The sequence below is a fragment of the Anguilla anguilla genome, chromosome 5, assembly GCF_013347855.1.
Source record: "Anguilla anguilla isolate fAngAng1 chromosome 5, fAngAng1.pri, whole genome shotgun sequence".
NCBI classification, from domain to species: Eukaryota; Metazoa; Chordata; class Actinopteri; order Anguilliformes; family Anguillidae; genus Anguilla; species Anguilla anguilla.
The window spans coordinates 39,527,604-39,541,941 of NC_049205.1; the positions used below are offsets into that span (position 1 = coordinate 39,527,604).

Sequence of the window (14,338 nt, forward strand, 5' to 3'; positions counted from 1 at the left end):
AGCCAAAACAGCACCTGAACCAGCTGCAGCTTTCCGGTCACATGAAGTAGCATGCTAAGATAACTCTGGGTGCTAATAAATGATGAGCTATTTCATTTTTTAAATGAATAAACTGCAATCCCGATCTTTTTCGCCTTAGGGTAGGAGCCAGAGGTAACCCCTCTGCTTGCTGAGCATTCTGGGAAATGTAATAGCGAGTATAAACAGGACTGAAGTGATCTCTGTATTAATGTCCTGTTGAGAGGCCTTTCTTCTGTTGAGGAAGTTCACAAGAGGGGAAATGGGAGCTAATTGGCGAAACTTGTGAACAGCCCCCCTCCCCAGCTTTTGCCGCGACCCTGGCCTTCCCAGCTGACACTGTGTCGAGATGGAGGGGGGTTAAAGATTATTGCCAGTTAATATACTGAGTCTGTAAGCTGCGGTGGCTGACTTGACCCCTCAGCTTTGAGGAAATCACATGTTCTGTCTGCCTGCTTAGATCCTGTCTGACCCAAAAGTAGGTTTAATAAGTTCAGAAAACCGTTTTGTGGCTCTGTGACTAAAAGCAGTTTGGGTAAACTTGTCTGCGGCTGCCTGGCTGGTGTACAAAGAAACGAGTGATCTAGAGATTGCTCTATTACACGGTCCAACCACATTACGGAGTGTTTCATGTGTCGCTCCTCTGGGGTCCTTTATATGACTGATCTTCCTTTCATCCAAAATGTGTCACGTGATTTTTTGTGGTGTGCTATGGGTTAAATCCGGTAATAAACATTCTTTATCAGCATTGTAACATGTGCCAGACCTTCTAAAAGCAAACAGAATACAGTTTGCGCACAATGAAAAGTCAGCCTTGCAAGCCTTGGCTCCTTGGTCATCATCACATCCTGGTCTGGTTTTGAGTGGGAACGCAATCTATGAACTGTAATTAAATGACGGGGTGTGTGAATAACCCCTCACCGTGTCATGATAGGGCAGCCACTGCGGATGATGAAATCGTACGACAGCAACGCACACATAAGGCCACATGCGGGGCATCTGTGGTTTAATGGTTCTGAAATGTTAAAGATGAAAAGTCGGATGTGAAGCTGGCTTCTGGGGGATAGAAGGGGCTAATCTGGTTCTCATTGTATGCATTTTTCCCCTTTGACTCAGTTTAGATGAAGCAGTAACGCAAGTTCACAATGCCAGCTGGTAAACCCCCCACTGCCATGTGGTGTTCCGTGAGCTTCCCTGTGAACTGAGGTGATATGGTCTCGTTTCAGACAACAGCAGCTCACGGCGATCTCCGTAACCTGTGCTTGGGACAAGCTGTAGGTTCCCAGCTCGCCTCTCTGGCCCCAAACTCAGCTAAGCCCCAAGAATTCTTGGGATATTAAGCAGGCCTCTATGATAAAACCATTTTAATTACTGTTTATGTGAGCCTTTTTAAAAATAAATTTCACATGGTTTCTAGACCAAAAAGAAAATCTGTTTGTTTTCCATGGAGAAAACATGTCAGCACTGATGATCTGAATCTTGGTAAATCCTCAACATGGATTACTGTGTTGGAATGTTGGAATGTCTAGCAAAGGGATGGATTGATGTGGTACCAGTATCGATGGTAACACCAGAATGTCCCAGTAAGAGACATTTGACAAGCTGCTGCTGAGCTCTGATGAAGCCCTATATCATTAATGACACAGTTTGCATAACCAGTGTGAACTGTGCTGTCATAGTTCTTCTCTCTTTCTGGCTATCCCATTGACTAATCCCTCTATTGCGTTTACATTGAGGCTATTCTCCAGCCTCATGCATGTCAGCATCCCCACTATCTGCGAAATGGAAGTACGGTGTCCTGCTGCGTTCAGCTCCTCCAGCGACTATTTGACAAAGCAAGGCTTTTAAGGAAGCATGGCCCTGGATTTATGGGCTGCTGATATGGGTGTCCTTTACTTAACAATCCTGCTCCTCAAAGATTTACGGCTTCTCTGTCCCCTGCCAGTACCTGAGAAGGCAAATGTTCTGGAGGACTGCTGCCAGAAATGTGGGGACTTTTCTGCGATAAGCTGAGAATTATTTTTGTTTCCTGAATGAAATGAGTTTGGGACATTGCAACCATTATACTGAGCGTGATTCCATGTTGTGGAAAGGATGCCGATGCTTTTTAAAATCTATTGGTGAATGCTAAAGTCTTTCTAGTTATTTTAGAAGTACAGAAAGAGAACAGAGACAGTACTTACTGTGCAGAGGTATTATTGTAACTTCACTTGCATAGCAGTTGAGCCATTCCAGGTTTTACAGGAAGTAGTTTAGTCTATTGAGTGGATGTCACCAAGAAACATATTGCACTAAACAGGAGAAGGTTACCCTGTTACTGGTCTGCCTGAGATATCTCCAGCTTTTCTTCCATCCAAGAATGTTTACACAGTTTGAGCAATTACTAAGAGTCTTAGCCCAAATATGCATAGTCTGGTGAAATGCTAAGTACCTTTAGAACACCTGTGTCCATTAAGCATAATGCCTAGTCCAGTGAATGCCAAAGGTTAGTTTAAATGAATAAATCTGACTCAATAACAACTGGCTCAAATTGTATTATGTCTATTATAAAGTAGTAGAAATAGTGATAGGTAGTCCTGATTTGGGAATTTGCTTGTGTCTGATCTGTACCCTTTCCTCTTTGACAGACTCTAGGCTGCGATGACTACCTGGGCTCGGGAAATGTGCTGGACAAATGTGGAGTGTGTGGTGGGGACAACTCCACCTGCAAGGTGGTCTCTGGGGTCTTCAAACACCCCCTGACCAAGGTGGGCTATCACAAGATTGTGGAGATACCAGAGGGAGCCACCAAGATCAATGTCACCGAAATGATCAAGAGCCAGAACAACCTGGGTGAGTGGTACAGGACCCCGCCCCCGTATAGCTGGAATGCTCCTCCCAGCTCTCTGTAAAACCACTTTATGCAGTTCAGGATTTCAAGATTTCATGTTTGTTGTCCTTCAGAGAAGGACATACGTGGCTCTGCATAAGTTATACACAGAAGTACCGTGTGAACACATCCTTCTGGTAAACGTGTAAACGCCTAGAGGAAGTGGGTACATTGGGGTATGCAAGAATAATTCTTAGTTTTTCATTATAGCCAAGCTCAGACTGGCTTGAATGACCAGGTCTTTTTTTGTTTGATTTCTGCAAGTTATCCCTGCACACCAGGGAGTATGTGGTGCTAAAAAGTGAATGGATTTGTTGAAATAAAAGTGCAGATGGAACACAAGCGGCACTTTTTTCCCTTGCAGGACCTGTCAGTGCCTCTTCCAAAAATTCCCCCTTTGGATATCCTCTGTCATCCTCAGAGGAATCTGAGTGTGGCAAAGCTGAGGGGGATGTTTTTTAGTGAGAACTGGACTATTGAAATGTTAGGGTTCTGTTTTTCAGAGCAAGGATTTAATTGGAGCTGTGCCTCAGGAGAGGAGTGGGTCAAAAAGAGGGAGGGGTGCAACTTCCACTTGCCCCTTACCTCCAGGACGGTGTATAAACAAGCTTTCATTTCACTCACTCGTCCTCATCCTTTTTAATTAAGGTGAGGAATTTTACTGATTTCCCCCACAACTGAACCCTGGTGGTGGGTCCATGGGAAGGAAGCTTTCGAGTCCAATTCCCTGCGTATGGAACATACACCACCTTTCCTTAGCGCGAGTCACCCCCGGATAATACTTATGCTGTGACTAAGGGAAAGTAGGTGCCCGAACAATGCCCCCTTTCAGCGCCTGAACCGTGCATTGGCTCTTGTTAGATTTGCACCATTGAATAGTAAGAGGGGTCAGAGGTCAGCTAGTTGTAAATGCAACCGAACCATTGGTAGGGGGTCATGCAAGGAGATGTGATGTGACTGACCAGCGCCACTGACTGTCATAGAGGTCTAAACTGCCTAATCCTGTCAGTAAAGTGGCAGACACCAACCCGATGGCCACACCTGTTTTGGTCTAAGGCAGTGTTTCTCAACCCTGGTCCTGGGGACCCACTGCCCTGCATGTTTTAGATGTTTCCCTGCTCCAACACACCTGATTCAAATGAATGGGTCGTCATCAAGCTCTGCAGAAGCCTGATAATGACCCATTCATTTGAATCAGGTGTGTTGGAGCAGGGAGACATCTAAAACATGCAGGGCAGTGGGTCCCCAGGAGCAGGGTTGAGAAACACTGGTCTAAGGTATCCAACCATTGAGACTCCAGATTTTCCCCTGCAATTTGACACTGTTTTTTATTATTACAGTAATGCAATTTGATTTAATCTGAGCATGTGCTGTTTCTAACAATGTTCTGTTAAAGGCAAAAAGCAGGCTCTTGGCATGATGGACAAAAGCAATGAAATGCTAAAGCACATCAATACATTTACTCTTTTTTTACTAGCGGCAGCTACTCACTGATTGATTGAAACTTCAAGCACGTGATTTTCAACAACTTTGTGATTTTAGCTGATATTTTTCGTGACAAACACCCAGCCTTAATTATTGCATGGGTGCTTTTTCTGCACCGTTTGGTGATTTCTATCTCAAGGAGTTAAAATAGTGTGATTCTTGTAAAGATTCTCACAGTGCATCTTTTTGATGCCTGCACCTGTGTCTCCATCTGGCTTGTGACTTGATTTATGCCTGCTTTAAAGCCAGAGAAATTTCATTCAAAAACGGACCCTCATTAATTGCATGAAATGTAAAAAATTCAGCAGAATACATAATCAGCCACACTTATAATACCTCTTCCTGTTATTTGCACCTTAAATGCATATGCATTAAGGAGAGAAATGCACCTTGCAATGACTCAAGTAGATGACACATACTTCACTTCCAGCCCCATGCGCCTGTTTGATACATAAGACACATATTTCTGCGGCAGATTGAGTCATATCTGCGCATGAAACTAGTCAAAAGGCTTAGTAAATCTTGCCCTTTGTGTGATGAACCTGCATTAAGTAGCATTTACCATAAGTCATAACTGTTGTAATAGCAGGTATTTACATTTCTATTGTGATGAAGTGCAAGTGTGTGTTTTATGTTCTCATTAAGTTATACCACTGTTTCACTACTGTTTAGCATTGAAAGTCTCTCTAATGCAGAAGCCAAAGAAGTGAAATGTGATGCCTCTGTGGATATTCATTATTATTTGAGGGAAATAATGTGGCAATTGATGTTACATATCTTGTACTTTGTACATATCTTTTCAATAATATTCATAAACTGTAATGTAGCACCTGAAACTCTTACAGGAACTCTTACTCTTACTTTTACTCTTTTTACAAGAACCTCCTGTAATTAGGAAGTAGTAATCTCTTAAAAAGTAATCTCTTTTGTGTATATATACAGGTCATTGGGTAATGTTGCAAAGTCTATGGACTAACAAGGTGATAAGCTACCATTTTTCTTCTCTCCTGTCTGGTTTTTAATGACAGAAGGTTCTGGTTGGTGTCAAGGTCACATTCAATCATGAATATTCATAAGATGTTTCACATTTGAATATCTCAGCTTCATGTTTCAGCTTTCAGCTTTTCATTTTTAAAGCTGAAGATATGGATCTGAGTATCTTTGGGGTCTACAGAATCAGTTGCAATGCTCTAATTCCATTCCTGTACAGATAGGTGATTGGTCGATGTTCTCTTGCAGCACTGCGCAGTCGCTCTGGGCGTTCCATTATCAACGGAAACTGGGCCCTCGACAGGCCGGGGATGTACGAGGGGGCGGGCACCATGTTCACATACCGCCGGCCCAATGAGATCAGCAACACTGCTGGGGAGTCCTTCCTGGCTGAGGGACCTACCAATGAGATTCTGGATGTCTTTGTGAGTAACCAATCATATCACAGAGCTGAAACTTCTCCTGTATTCATGGGAAGGTTAAATAAACAGTTCACAGACTGCCTTTACTATGGTAGTCACAGACGTTTTACTTGTACTTTGTTTTCAGTGTTTGGTAATATCTGTAGTTGTTTGTTTTTCAACAGTTTGTTTCCAATTTTATTCTCCCCAATTTGGAAGTGCCAATTTAGCATCTCATGTTACAGTAGTTCCACGAATCTGTATGCGAAGAGCACTGTAGGTAAAGCAAGTGCACTGCTTTGATGCAGTTTGCCGTGAGGCAGTGACTAATTTCCACCCTTAAGGCCAAACAGTACTAGAGGACAGCAAACACCGATGGGAGGAGGGGTGTATTTCTCACTTATGACAACTGGTCTGTGTAACAATGACCAACAAATTTCTGGCTAACGTTAACATTTGCTGGACAGCGTCAGTTGTGACCTGCTATTTTGGATCCTGCACTTGCAATGTTTAGGCAGTAGAGTCCAGGTTGCCCTCTTTGCGCATACCTTTATGAGCTGAGCCGGTCAGAGGAGTCTCCTCCCTGTAGTTATTCAAATTCCCCACCACTGTCATTATGTGTTGTGTTGCTCATAAATATACATAAATAACCACCTCTTTCTCCTCAGATGATCTACCGGCAGCCGAATCCTGGAGTTCATTATGAGTATGTTGTTCCTGTTGAGAATCGAGCCAATCCGCAGTTTCCTCCCGATACCAGGCCTGGTGGTGAGCCCCTACCCCCTCCTGCCTGAGACACAGCAGGCCGCAAGAAAGAAAACACAGAAAACACTGCACGGCATCCGCTCACTCAGGATGCAGAGGGAGACTCACAATGTGTGTCTATTTAATCTTCATCTCACTCGTTTAAGAAAACCCTTAAGAAATTCAGTCATTTGCAGCAAGTTGGGGAATTGGACCAGTAATCACTTGATAATTACATTTAATGAGGTTTGTTGTACAAGCATGGAAAATTATGCATGTAAACAATGTTTTCAGTCATTATATAACAGTACGCGCTGAAAGGCAGCAGCCGTGACACAGAATCCAGTGTGGGCATGCCGAATGTCTCCTTGCTGAGTAAGCCTTTACTTTCCAGGGAACACTGTGAATAGTCGGGGCGGATACATCCACCCCAGCCACCCAAACCAGGATGGGTATGTCCATGGCAGGGGGTACCCTCCCCAGATCCCTGACAACCAGGTGCCAGCGCCCCAGCCACCCAGACGCCAGCGGGAGCACAGCTGGAAACTCATGGGCACAACAGACTGCAGTGCCACTTGTGGCAGAGGCAAGTACTACCATTTCTGTCTGAATGGCCAAAACGCTTCACATTTCCCAGGCTTCATTATATCATTTGATACAGACGTCACTTCACATGGAGCCTAGTCAAAACATCAGGGGGTTCTCATGCTTTTTCTTCCCAAGGTCTCTGTGGCTGAGGAACTCTAACTAAATATAATTGCTGCTGTTTACAAGTATATCCAGCACCCATGTGCAGCTATTTATTACGCTAGTAAAAGGAAGCATGTCGAAACAGGATGCCACATCCTATGCATCTGTATCCAATGTGTCTTTAGTACAATTTCAATATGAAATAAATTACAATGATTATAATATAACATAGGATGTATTAAGTATACTTACTTGTAAACAAGGCTGATAGTATCAGAACATCTAAAGTATGTTATAAATTATGACCAGAATGTTCCCAGGGGGAATATTTCCTCAAGTTCTTTTTTTTTTAGGTGTCCCCTGGGACTCCTTCCCAGACCCCAGTCCTGGGAACCCATGCACCCCATGATTTTTTCAATGACAGTGTCACTCCACCCCCTGTTCCCGTGCAGGTACCAGGTACACAGTGTTCCGCTGTGTCCACAGGGTGACCCACGAGCAGGTGACAGACAGCCTGTGTGACAGCGCGACCAGACCCAGTCCCCAGGGGGAGCCCTGCAACATGCACCCCTGCCCTGCATAGTGAGGACCTTCTGCTCTTAACTGCACAGCCAATGATGTCATATTCAAGAGAAAAAAAGTATTTACATTTACGTGCATTTATTAACAGGGACAATGCACGCTAATCGAAAATCCAGTATGGTGAAAGTTATGGATCCTTCAGGAAAATTTTTCCTGTGGAACAAATTTTGTAACTCCCTGTCAAATGGTGCATTGGGGGCTGTGAACGTAAAAAAAATGTTTTCATGTGTGTAATAGCACCCTCAGGTGGGTCAATCTGTGCTATATTTTAACTGATGTGAGTTCAGGCATCCAAACAAGCCTGCCAAGCTTGTTAAGCCTGTCCCTTTTACTTTTAAACCAGGCTATTGTTTTTTTTTAATCTACTTTGCCCTCAGCTAAGAGTTGTTTGAGGGCAAAGTGGATAAACATAATTTGAATAATTAATTTGAATAAAAACAACAGGGTTTCATCACTTGCCATGCATGGACTCCTAATTAATTCACATAGAAATGCAGCACAATATCACAACAGCAGCACACAAAAGACAAGCATGGATAGATAAGGATTAAATGCCATTGCATATGAGCATATGCTGGGGTGAGTATGGGGTGACAGTGTGGTGTATAGGTCAGAAAACTGATATCATGCAAATAAATGAGTTAATAATCATAATCAAAACAATAATAATCCCTCACTTGGATAAGACATAATGAATAATTAATTAATACATGGGCTATCCTCTTGCTTGTTTAGCTGGGACATCGGGGAGTGGTCAGAGTGCAGTAAGACCTGCGGTCTGGGCATGCAGCACAGGCAGGTGCTCTGCAGGCAAGTGTACGCTAACCGCACCCTGAACGTACAGACCAGTCGCTGCCAGCACCTGGAGCGGCCCGAGACGACCAGCACCTGCCAGCTGAAGATCTGCAGCGAGTGGCAGATCCGCACCGACTGGACCACCGTGAGTGACTCCTGTCAATCACAGCCCTGGCAGGGTGCCGCATAGAACCAGACCTCGGTCAAAGACGCATTGGAGATACTTATAACTCATCAGATGTTGCTGAAATTTCTACTTGCACATCAGCCCTGTACAGTCTACAGTTCAAAGAGATAAGGCATAGTTTTTGCACAAGAAGATAAGAGCTTATACGTAGATTGTAAATATAGTTAAAAAATAATTTAGAATAAAATTTGATAAAAAATTGTCAAGAGTACCTTTTTCCCATTTATGGACCATGCTGTTGCACCAAAGCTTGGTTCATATTAGTTGAGAGGTATCTCAGATTTAATATAACCCAGGAGCCAGAGGTGTGTATTTACTCTGTATTACAATAGAAAAGCCTCTTCTGAATGTGATACCTTTATTACTTTTCAGGATGTATTAATTATTTTTTTATTTGAGAGGCCTGCCTTCACACAGAAACAGCCGACGTATGCCATGTCAATTTAAGGGCATTCAATATTGACAAGTAGCTAGTTCAAGATTGTCTAAAGAATAGTATTATATTCTCACTACAAAGCATGGTAATTTCCTGAAGTTTGGCTTTCAAATAAATACTGTTCACTTTTTAAACAGTAGGTATTAATCCCATAAATGATTTCAGGAAATGATGCTTATGAACAAAAAACTGTTAAGATTTTAGGCAAGCATTGATTAAATTTAGTGTTTTGTCAATGCGGTGATGTGTGCTTGTTGTGTGTCATAGGGCTTTTGTCTCCATTTTGTAAGTGGCGTCAGTGTGTGCTTGCTTTGTAGTATAGGGCCTGTTGTGTCTGTTTTTTGATTGGGGCCAGTGTGTACACATTGCATGACATAGGGCTGGGCCTGTTGTGTGGTATAAAGCCTGTGTCTCTGTTGTGTGAATGGGGCCGGTGTGTACATGTTACATGGTATAGGGCCTGTGTTTTTAGGTAAGTGACCGCCCACCTGGCCTTGCCTATGTGTCCCCAGTGCTCTGTTCCATGTGGGGTGGGGCAGAAGTCCAGGGAGGTGCGCTGTGTCAGCAATGTGGGAGACACTGTGCCGGACCAGGAGTGCAACATGAGGCTGCGGCCCAATGATGTGGAGAACTGTGACATGGGCCCCTGCGCAAAGAGCTGGTTCTTCACAGAGTGGGGAAACCAGGTAAAGACAGGGCTAATAACTGAGGAAGTCCTCATTGGTGTCAGAGTAGGTTCACTCAAAACCAGTGCAAAAGTTATGCATACTTTATTCTTTCCTGCTTCTTTCCAGGGTTTTAATCTATGAGATAAGATTTAGAAATAGAATGTTGAAAATACAGATTTTATACAGCATTTGCCCCCTCCCTCATTTGCTCTATTATTGCATATTTCAGTATATGTGAGGTTTAGATTCAACAGGGCTGGCTGCAATCAAGCCTGGCTGTGTTCAATCAGCTAGATCTAATTATTAATGAAATTTGGTTAATCGGTTGATTGAGTAACTTTTCACATGGGTGATTTAATAATTTTAAAAATATGTTTTGTGTTTACTCCGGTTCCCTTTGTCTAGTATTACATTTCGTCAAAAAATCTGAAACCAGTCAGTGTGACAAATATGCAGTAATATAAGGGGGAAAATACTTTTTCATAACACTGCATGATGTAGCAGGTAACTTGTTTATATACTGTGATATACAGGATGTTTTCCAGAATTAACTGGTTTATTAATGTTTTAAATGAATGATTTATTTAGCACTTTAGCAATTGTTGGTGTTAAAGGGCAGTGACATCGCTGTTTTGTATGCGTGTGTATCTGTGTGTGCCTGCAGTGCTCAGCTGAGTGTGGATTGGGAGTGCGAACTCGGAGTGTGCTGTGTCTCACCAATCACATCAGCAGCCTGCCTTTGGAGGGCTGTGGGTCAGTGCGCCCCCAGGAGAACCAAGTGTGTAACAATGGCCCCTGTGACACTCGCATAGAGTGGTTCACAGGACGGTGGAGCCAGGTGAGTGATCCCTGTCCCTGTCCTCCACTCTCATCTGTCTTAGTGTTAACCCTTTTTCCCTCTTTTATTTTTCATCACATTCAACTTAACCTAGTGCTGCAGGATTGTGTCATCTCAACACCAGTGCGCTCAGTGCATATCGCCTAGTGACTTGCATTTTATTTTTACCAAATCATGGCTGCACAACAGATTTTTAGAACTTGGACTTTGGAAAACATAAAATACCTCTTTGTAGGACACACTTCTAAAGCTCCAGATGGTTCAGGTCCTCAGCAGTGTGAACTCAGGAAGTCAAATCAAATCAGTTTTGTTTGTATAGCGCTTTTTACAGAAAACTGTCACAAAAAGACTTTACAGTGTGGCAGAAAAAGGGTAAGAAACAGATAAAAAAGAGCAAAAACCAGGCCTGAACCTCCAAATAGCAAGCACAGTAAGTGGGTGTTTTGGGCGATGTGGTTTCAGGTTTGTTACTTTTGTGACTGACGATAGGGCTAGTACGTGCGAGTGTACACATACGCGAGTGTTTATGACGCCTTTCTTCCAGTGCTCTGCAGAGTGTGGTACAGGCACCCAGCAGAGGGAGGTGGTGTGCCTGATGAAGTCAGACGAAGGCTTCGTGGTGCTGCCGCCCTACGAGTGCTCCTCTCTGGACCGCCCCCTGAACCAGCAGACCTGCCAGCTCAAACCCTGCGGTGCCAAGTGGTACCACACAGACTGGAGCTCCGTGAGTTACCTGGAATGTCTGATCACTCGCTGCTGTTCGTTTGCCTGTTCCAGAATGGCATGCTCTGTGTTTACGTATATGTGTGATGGCTTTATATATATATATATATATATATATATATAATGTATGGCCATACCCCCCTTGGAAAAGAGATGGAAATCTCAATGGGGCTCTCTCTTGGGGAAATAAAATATATAAATATGTTGGAATTCTTCAAGTGTTGTGCACTGCTTGCCAGCAGTATGTAACAGACTGCCAGCAGTCTCACTCCCTGGCTAGACTCCCTGGTTTGTTTTCGTGTCCATTTTTAGTTTATGCCTTTTGAAAAAGATTTTTTTTTATTTTGAAACCTCATGAGAACGCGTTGTGCATTTTGCAACCCTTCCAGACTAACCGTGCTGAATGGCCCGGCTGTCTCTCTCTCCTCCGCAGTGCTCAAAGACATGCGAGGGAGGGTTCCGGGTGCGAGAGGTGCGCTGCCTCTCCGATGACATGCTGACCAGCGAGGCCTGCGCGGCGCAAGCCAGGCCAGAAGAGCGCGAGGCCTGCAACCGAGAGCCCTGCTTGCCGCAGATAGGCGAGTGACCGCCGCGCCGCGCCGCGCCAAAACGAGGCCTACTGGTCCTCCTGTGGGCGGAGGAGCGTGACCGTTGGCTCAGTGTTAAAAAAGAAACCAGCGTCTCAGAGCTTCCGTGTCTTTTCTGAGACAACGGTGATCGGTTTCATTTCATTCCCAGTGCTGCTCTGAAGTTCCACCCGTATAGGGGCGCTCCTGTACTGCATGCGCACTCTCCCTCACCCTACAAAAATGTTGTGCCCTTACATCAGTTAAACGTTAAAGAAATAGACCATCAATGACCATAGACCATGAATTTCTTAATGCAAATTCCTAGTAATCTGTCTAGATAAGTGGAGATGGCTATTTTTTCTTGGAGATCTTGGGGTTTTTTTTTCCTGTGGGACAAAGCTTTAGCTTAATGCAGAGTATTTTGTTCTTTTTTTTGCAGATGAGAACTGCCGAGACAAGTACTTCAACTGTAACGTGGTGGTCCAAGCACGCCTGTGCGTGTACAACTACTACAAGGCAGCGTGCTGTGCGTCCTGTTCTCGCGTGTCCCAGCGGCAGGCAGGGTTCCGGGGACGCAGATAGCACCATCTCCTTGGCCCTCCACCAGGGGGCGCCAAGTTGTTGCCAGTGCTGGCCTCCCTATGACCTCTGGGCTGACCACACTGACCCAGGCAGTCTATGGCGTGGGGATATCATTGACTGTGGATATTCAACATGCTCAAAGACTAGGACTAGTGTGGATGTAGATGTGACCTCATTCTTATGCTGAAGGCTCCAAGCGCAGCATTGAGTATGAATGGTGCTCCCGGATTGGGTACGATGGCCCCACTCAGGCGACTCCTAAACTCATTTATGGATTTTGATTGGAACCTCAAGCGAAGTTAGATTCATCCATGGTCTCTGTACTGAAGGAATGCCAGGCTGTGCTGTCGCTCTTCTGTTTTCAATATCAGCTGTGAATGGACTCTGTGACTCAAATCCACAATGGTGCTTCAGACAAATCTGCATTCACTCCTCTGAAATTTTGGTCATGGACAGTGTGGAGTATTTTTTCCACAGTTCCACTGGAAATATTGTGTAAGGTTCTGTTATTGGGACTGTATTCTTGTTTTTGTTTTTTTACATATGTAATGTACATATGATGTATACTTTTTGTATGCTGCACCACTATAAACTACATATATTTATGATGAGATGATGAATTACATTAAATGGGGTCTACCTTGTTTAACCACTTGCTAATAAGACTGAACTGTTTCACAGTGTTCCTTAACCTACTATGTGCTCAAATTTCGCCAGTAAATACACAGCGCTTAGGTTTTCCAAAGACACTGCAGACAACTGTCCACCATGCCAGCATGTGAAACCTCAAGATTGAAAGTGTAGGAAATTGTGCTTTGGACTCAACCATTTTGATTAAGTTCGAATTTGAGTGGGCTGCTTGCAGTAATATAATTTATTCAAGAGAGCGTTCCATTGTCTCATCTCTTTACCATTCTGTGCCTGATAATTATAGTGAGACCCATCTTTTGTTGGATGTGATTAACTAAAATCCCTGGAAGGTACTGTAGCAGCCCTTATGTTCTGTGTTTCTGTTAGACTGAGGACAGGGCTCTGGTAGAAGGTTAAAACCAACATCATAACAATATGGTCATGGATATGAGAAATTTCAGGTCAGAGGAAGAAGGAAAAAAACATTGAAGTTTCAAGATTCAAGTGAAATAAAAAAGTCATAACGTAGCCACTGGTCTGTAGTATATGCAATCAAACACTTTGTGATCCAAGTCATTCTGACAGATACCTGAAACCTTAGTTGTTGTCATTTTTATCTGTTTAAGAGCAAATCCTGTTTAATGTAATAGTGCTGATCGGAATGTCTGCTGCCTTTCCAGCTGTATTTGTGGTAGTTTAATATTGTATACATATTCATGTCATGTTTCACGCTCACACAGATGGAATTTTTAAGTGATCATTTTACCCTACCATGTATCATGCCACTTTTCATTTCTAGTATTACTTTTATGTTTCAAAAAGGAAAGTAATGGGGGCAAATATTAAAATATTTAATGAATGAACATCATAAAGCCAAACAAAATGAAAACATTTTACAAATAATATCTGACTATTGGTCCTTTTTATTAGTAGATCACAGGCAAGTTTGGCATGGGGGTTGCTGTCTTTTTGCTAATTGTGTTCAACACTAATTTTTTTTATTTTCAGTTATTACTGATTGAACAGGCTGTCTTCGCACCTGACTCCCATGTAAAGGGAGGGTGGAAAACAAGCAGTTCTTGGCCCTCGAGGACTTCTATTTGAGGAACAGGGACATAATGGCTTTAACAA

The 14,338-nt window shown here is 43.4% G+C and overlaps 1 protein-coding gene across 4 annotated transcripts in view; it reads left to right on the forward strand.

Annotated features, from left to right (window-relative positions):
- LOC118226956 (thrombospondin type-1 domain-containing protein 4-like) overlaps positions 1 to 14,104 on the forward strand; it is a 44,028-nt gene extending 29,924 nt beyond the window's left edge. For all 4 annotated transcript variants that reach the window (XM_035416967.1, XM_035416969.1, XM_035416968.1 and 1 more), the window contains 11 exons: positions 2,646 to 2,850; positions 5,612 to 5,787; positions 6,432 to 6,531; positions 6,902 to 7,093; positions 7,650 to 7,779; positions 8,515 to 8,719; positions 9,710 to 9,883; positions 10,530 to 10,703; positions 11,248 to 11,427; positions 11,860 to 12,004; positions 12,435 to 14,104. In XM_035416967.1, coding sequence (XP_035272858.1) covers positions 2,646 to 2,850; positions 5,612 to 5,787; positions 6,432 to 6,531; positions 6,902 to 7,093; positions 7,650 to 7,779; positions 8,515 to 8,719; positions 9,710 to 9,883; positions 10,530 to 10,703; positions 11,248 to 11,427; positions 11,860 to 12,004; positions 12,435 to 12,577 — 1,824 coding nt within the window. In that variant the 3' untranslated portion in view covers positions 12,578 to 14,104. The remainder of the gene's footprint in view (positions 1 to 2,645; positions 2,851 to 5,611; positions 5,788 to 6,431; positions 6,532 to 6,901; positions 7,094 to 7,649; positions 7,780 to 8,514; positions 8,720 to 9,709; positions 9,884 to 10,529; positions 10,704 to 11,247; positions 11,428 to 11,859; positions 12,005 to 12,434) is intronic.
- Positions 14,105 to 14,338: the final 234 nt, after the last annotated feature.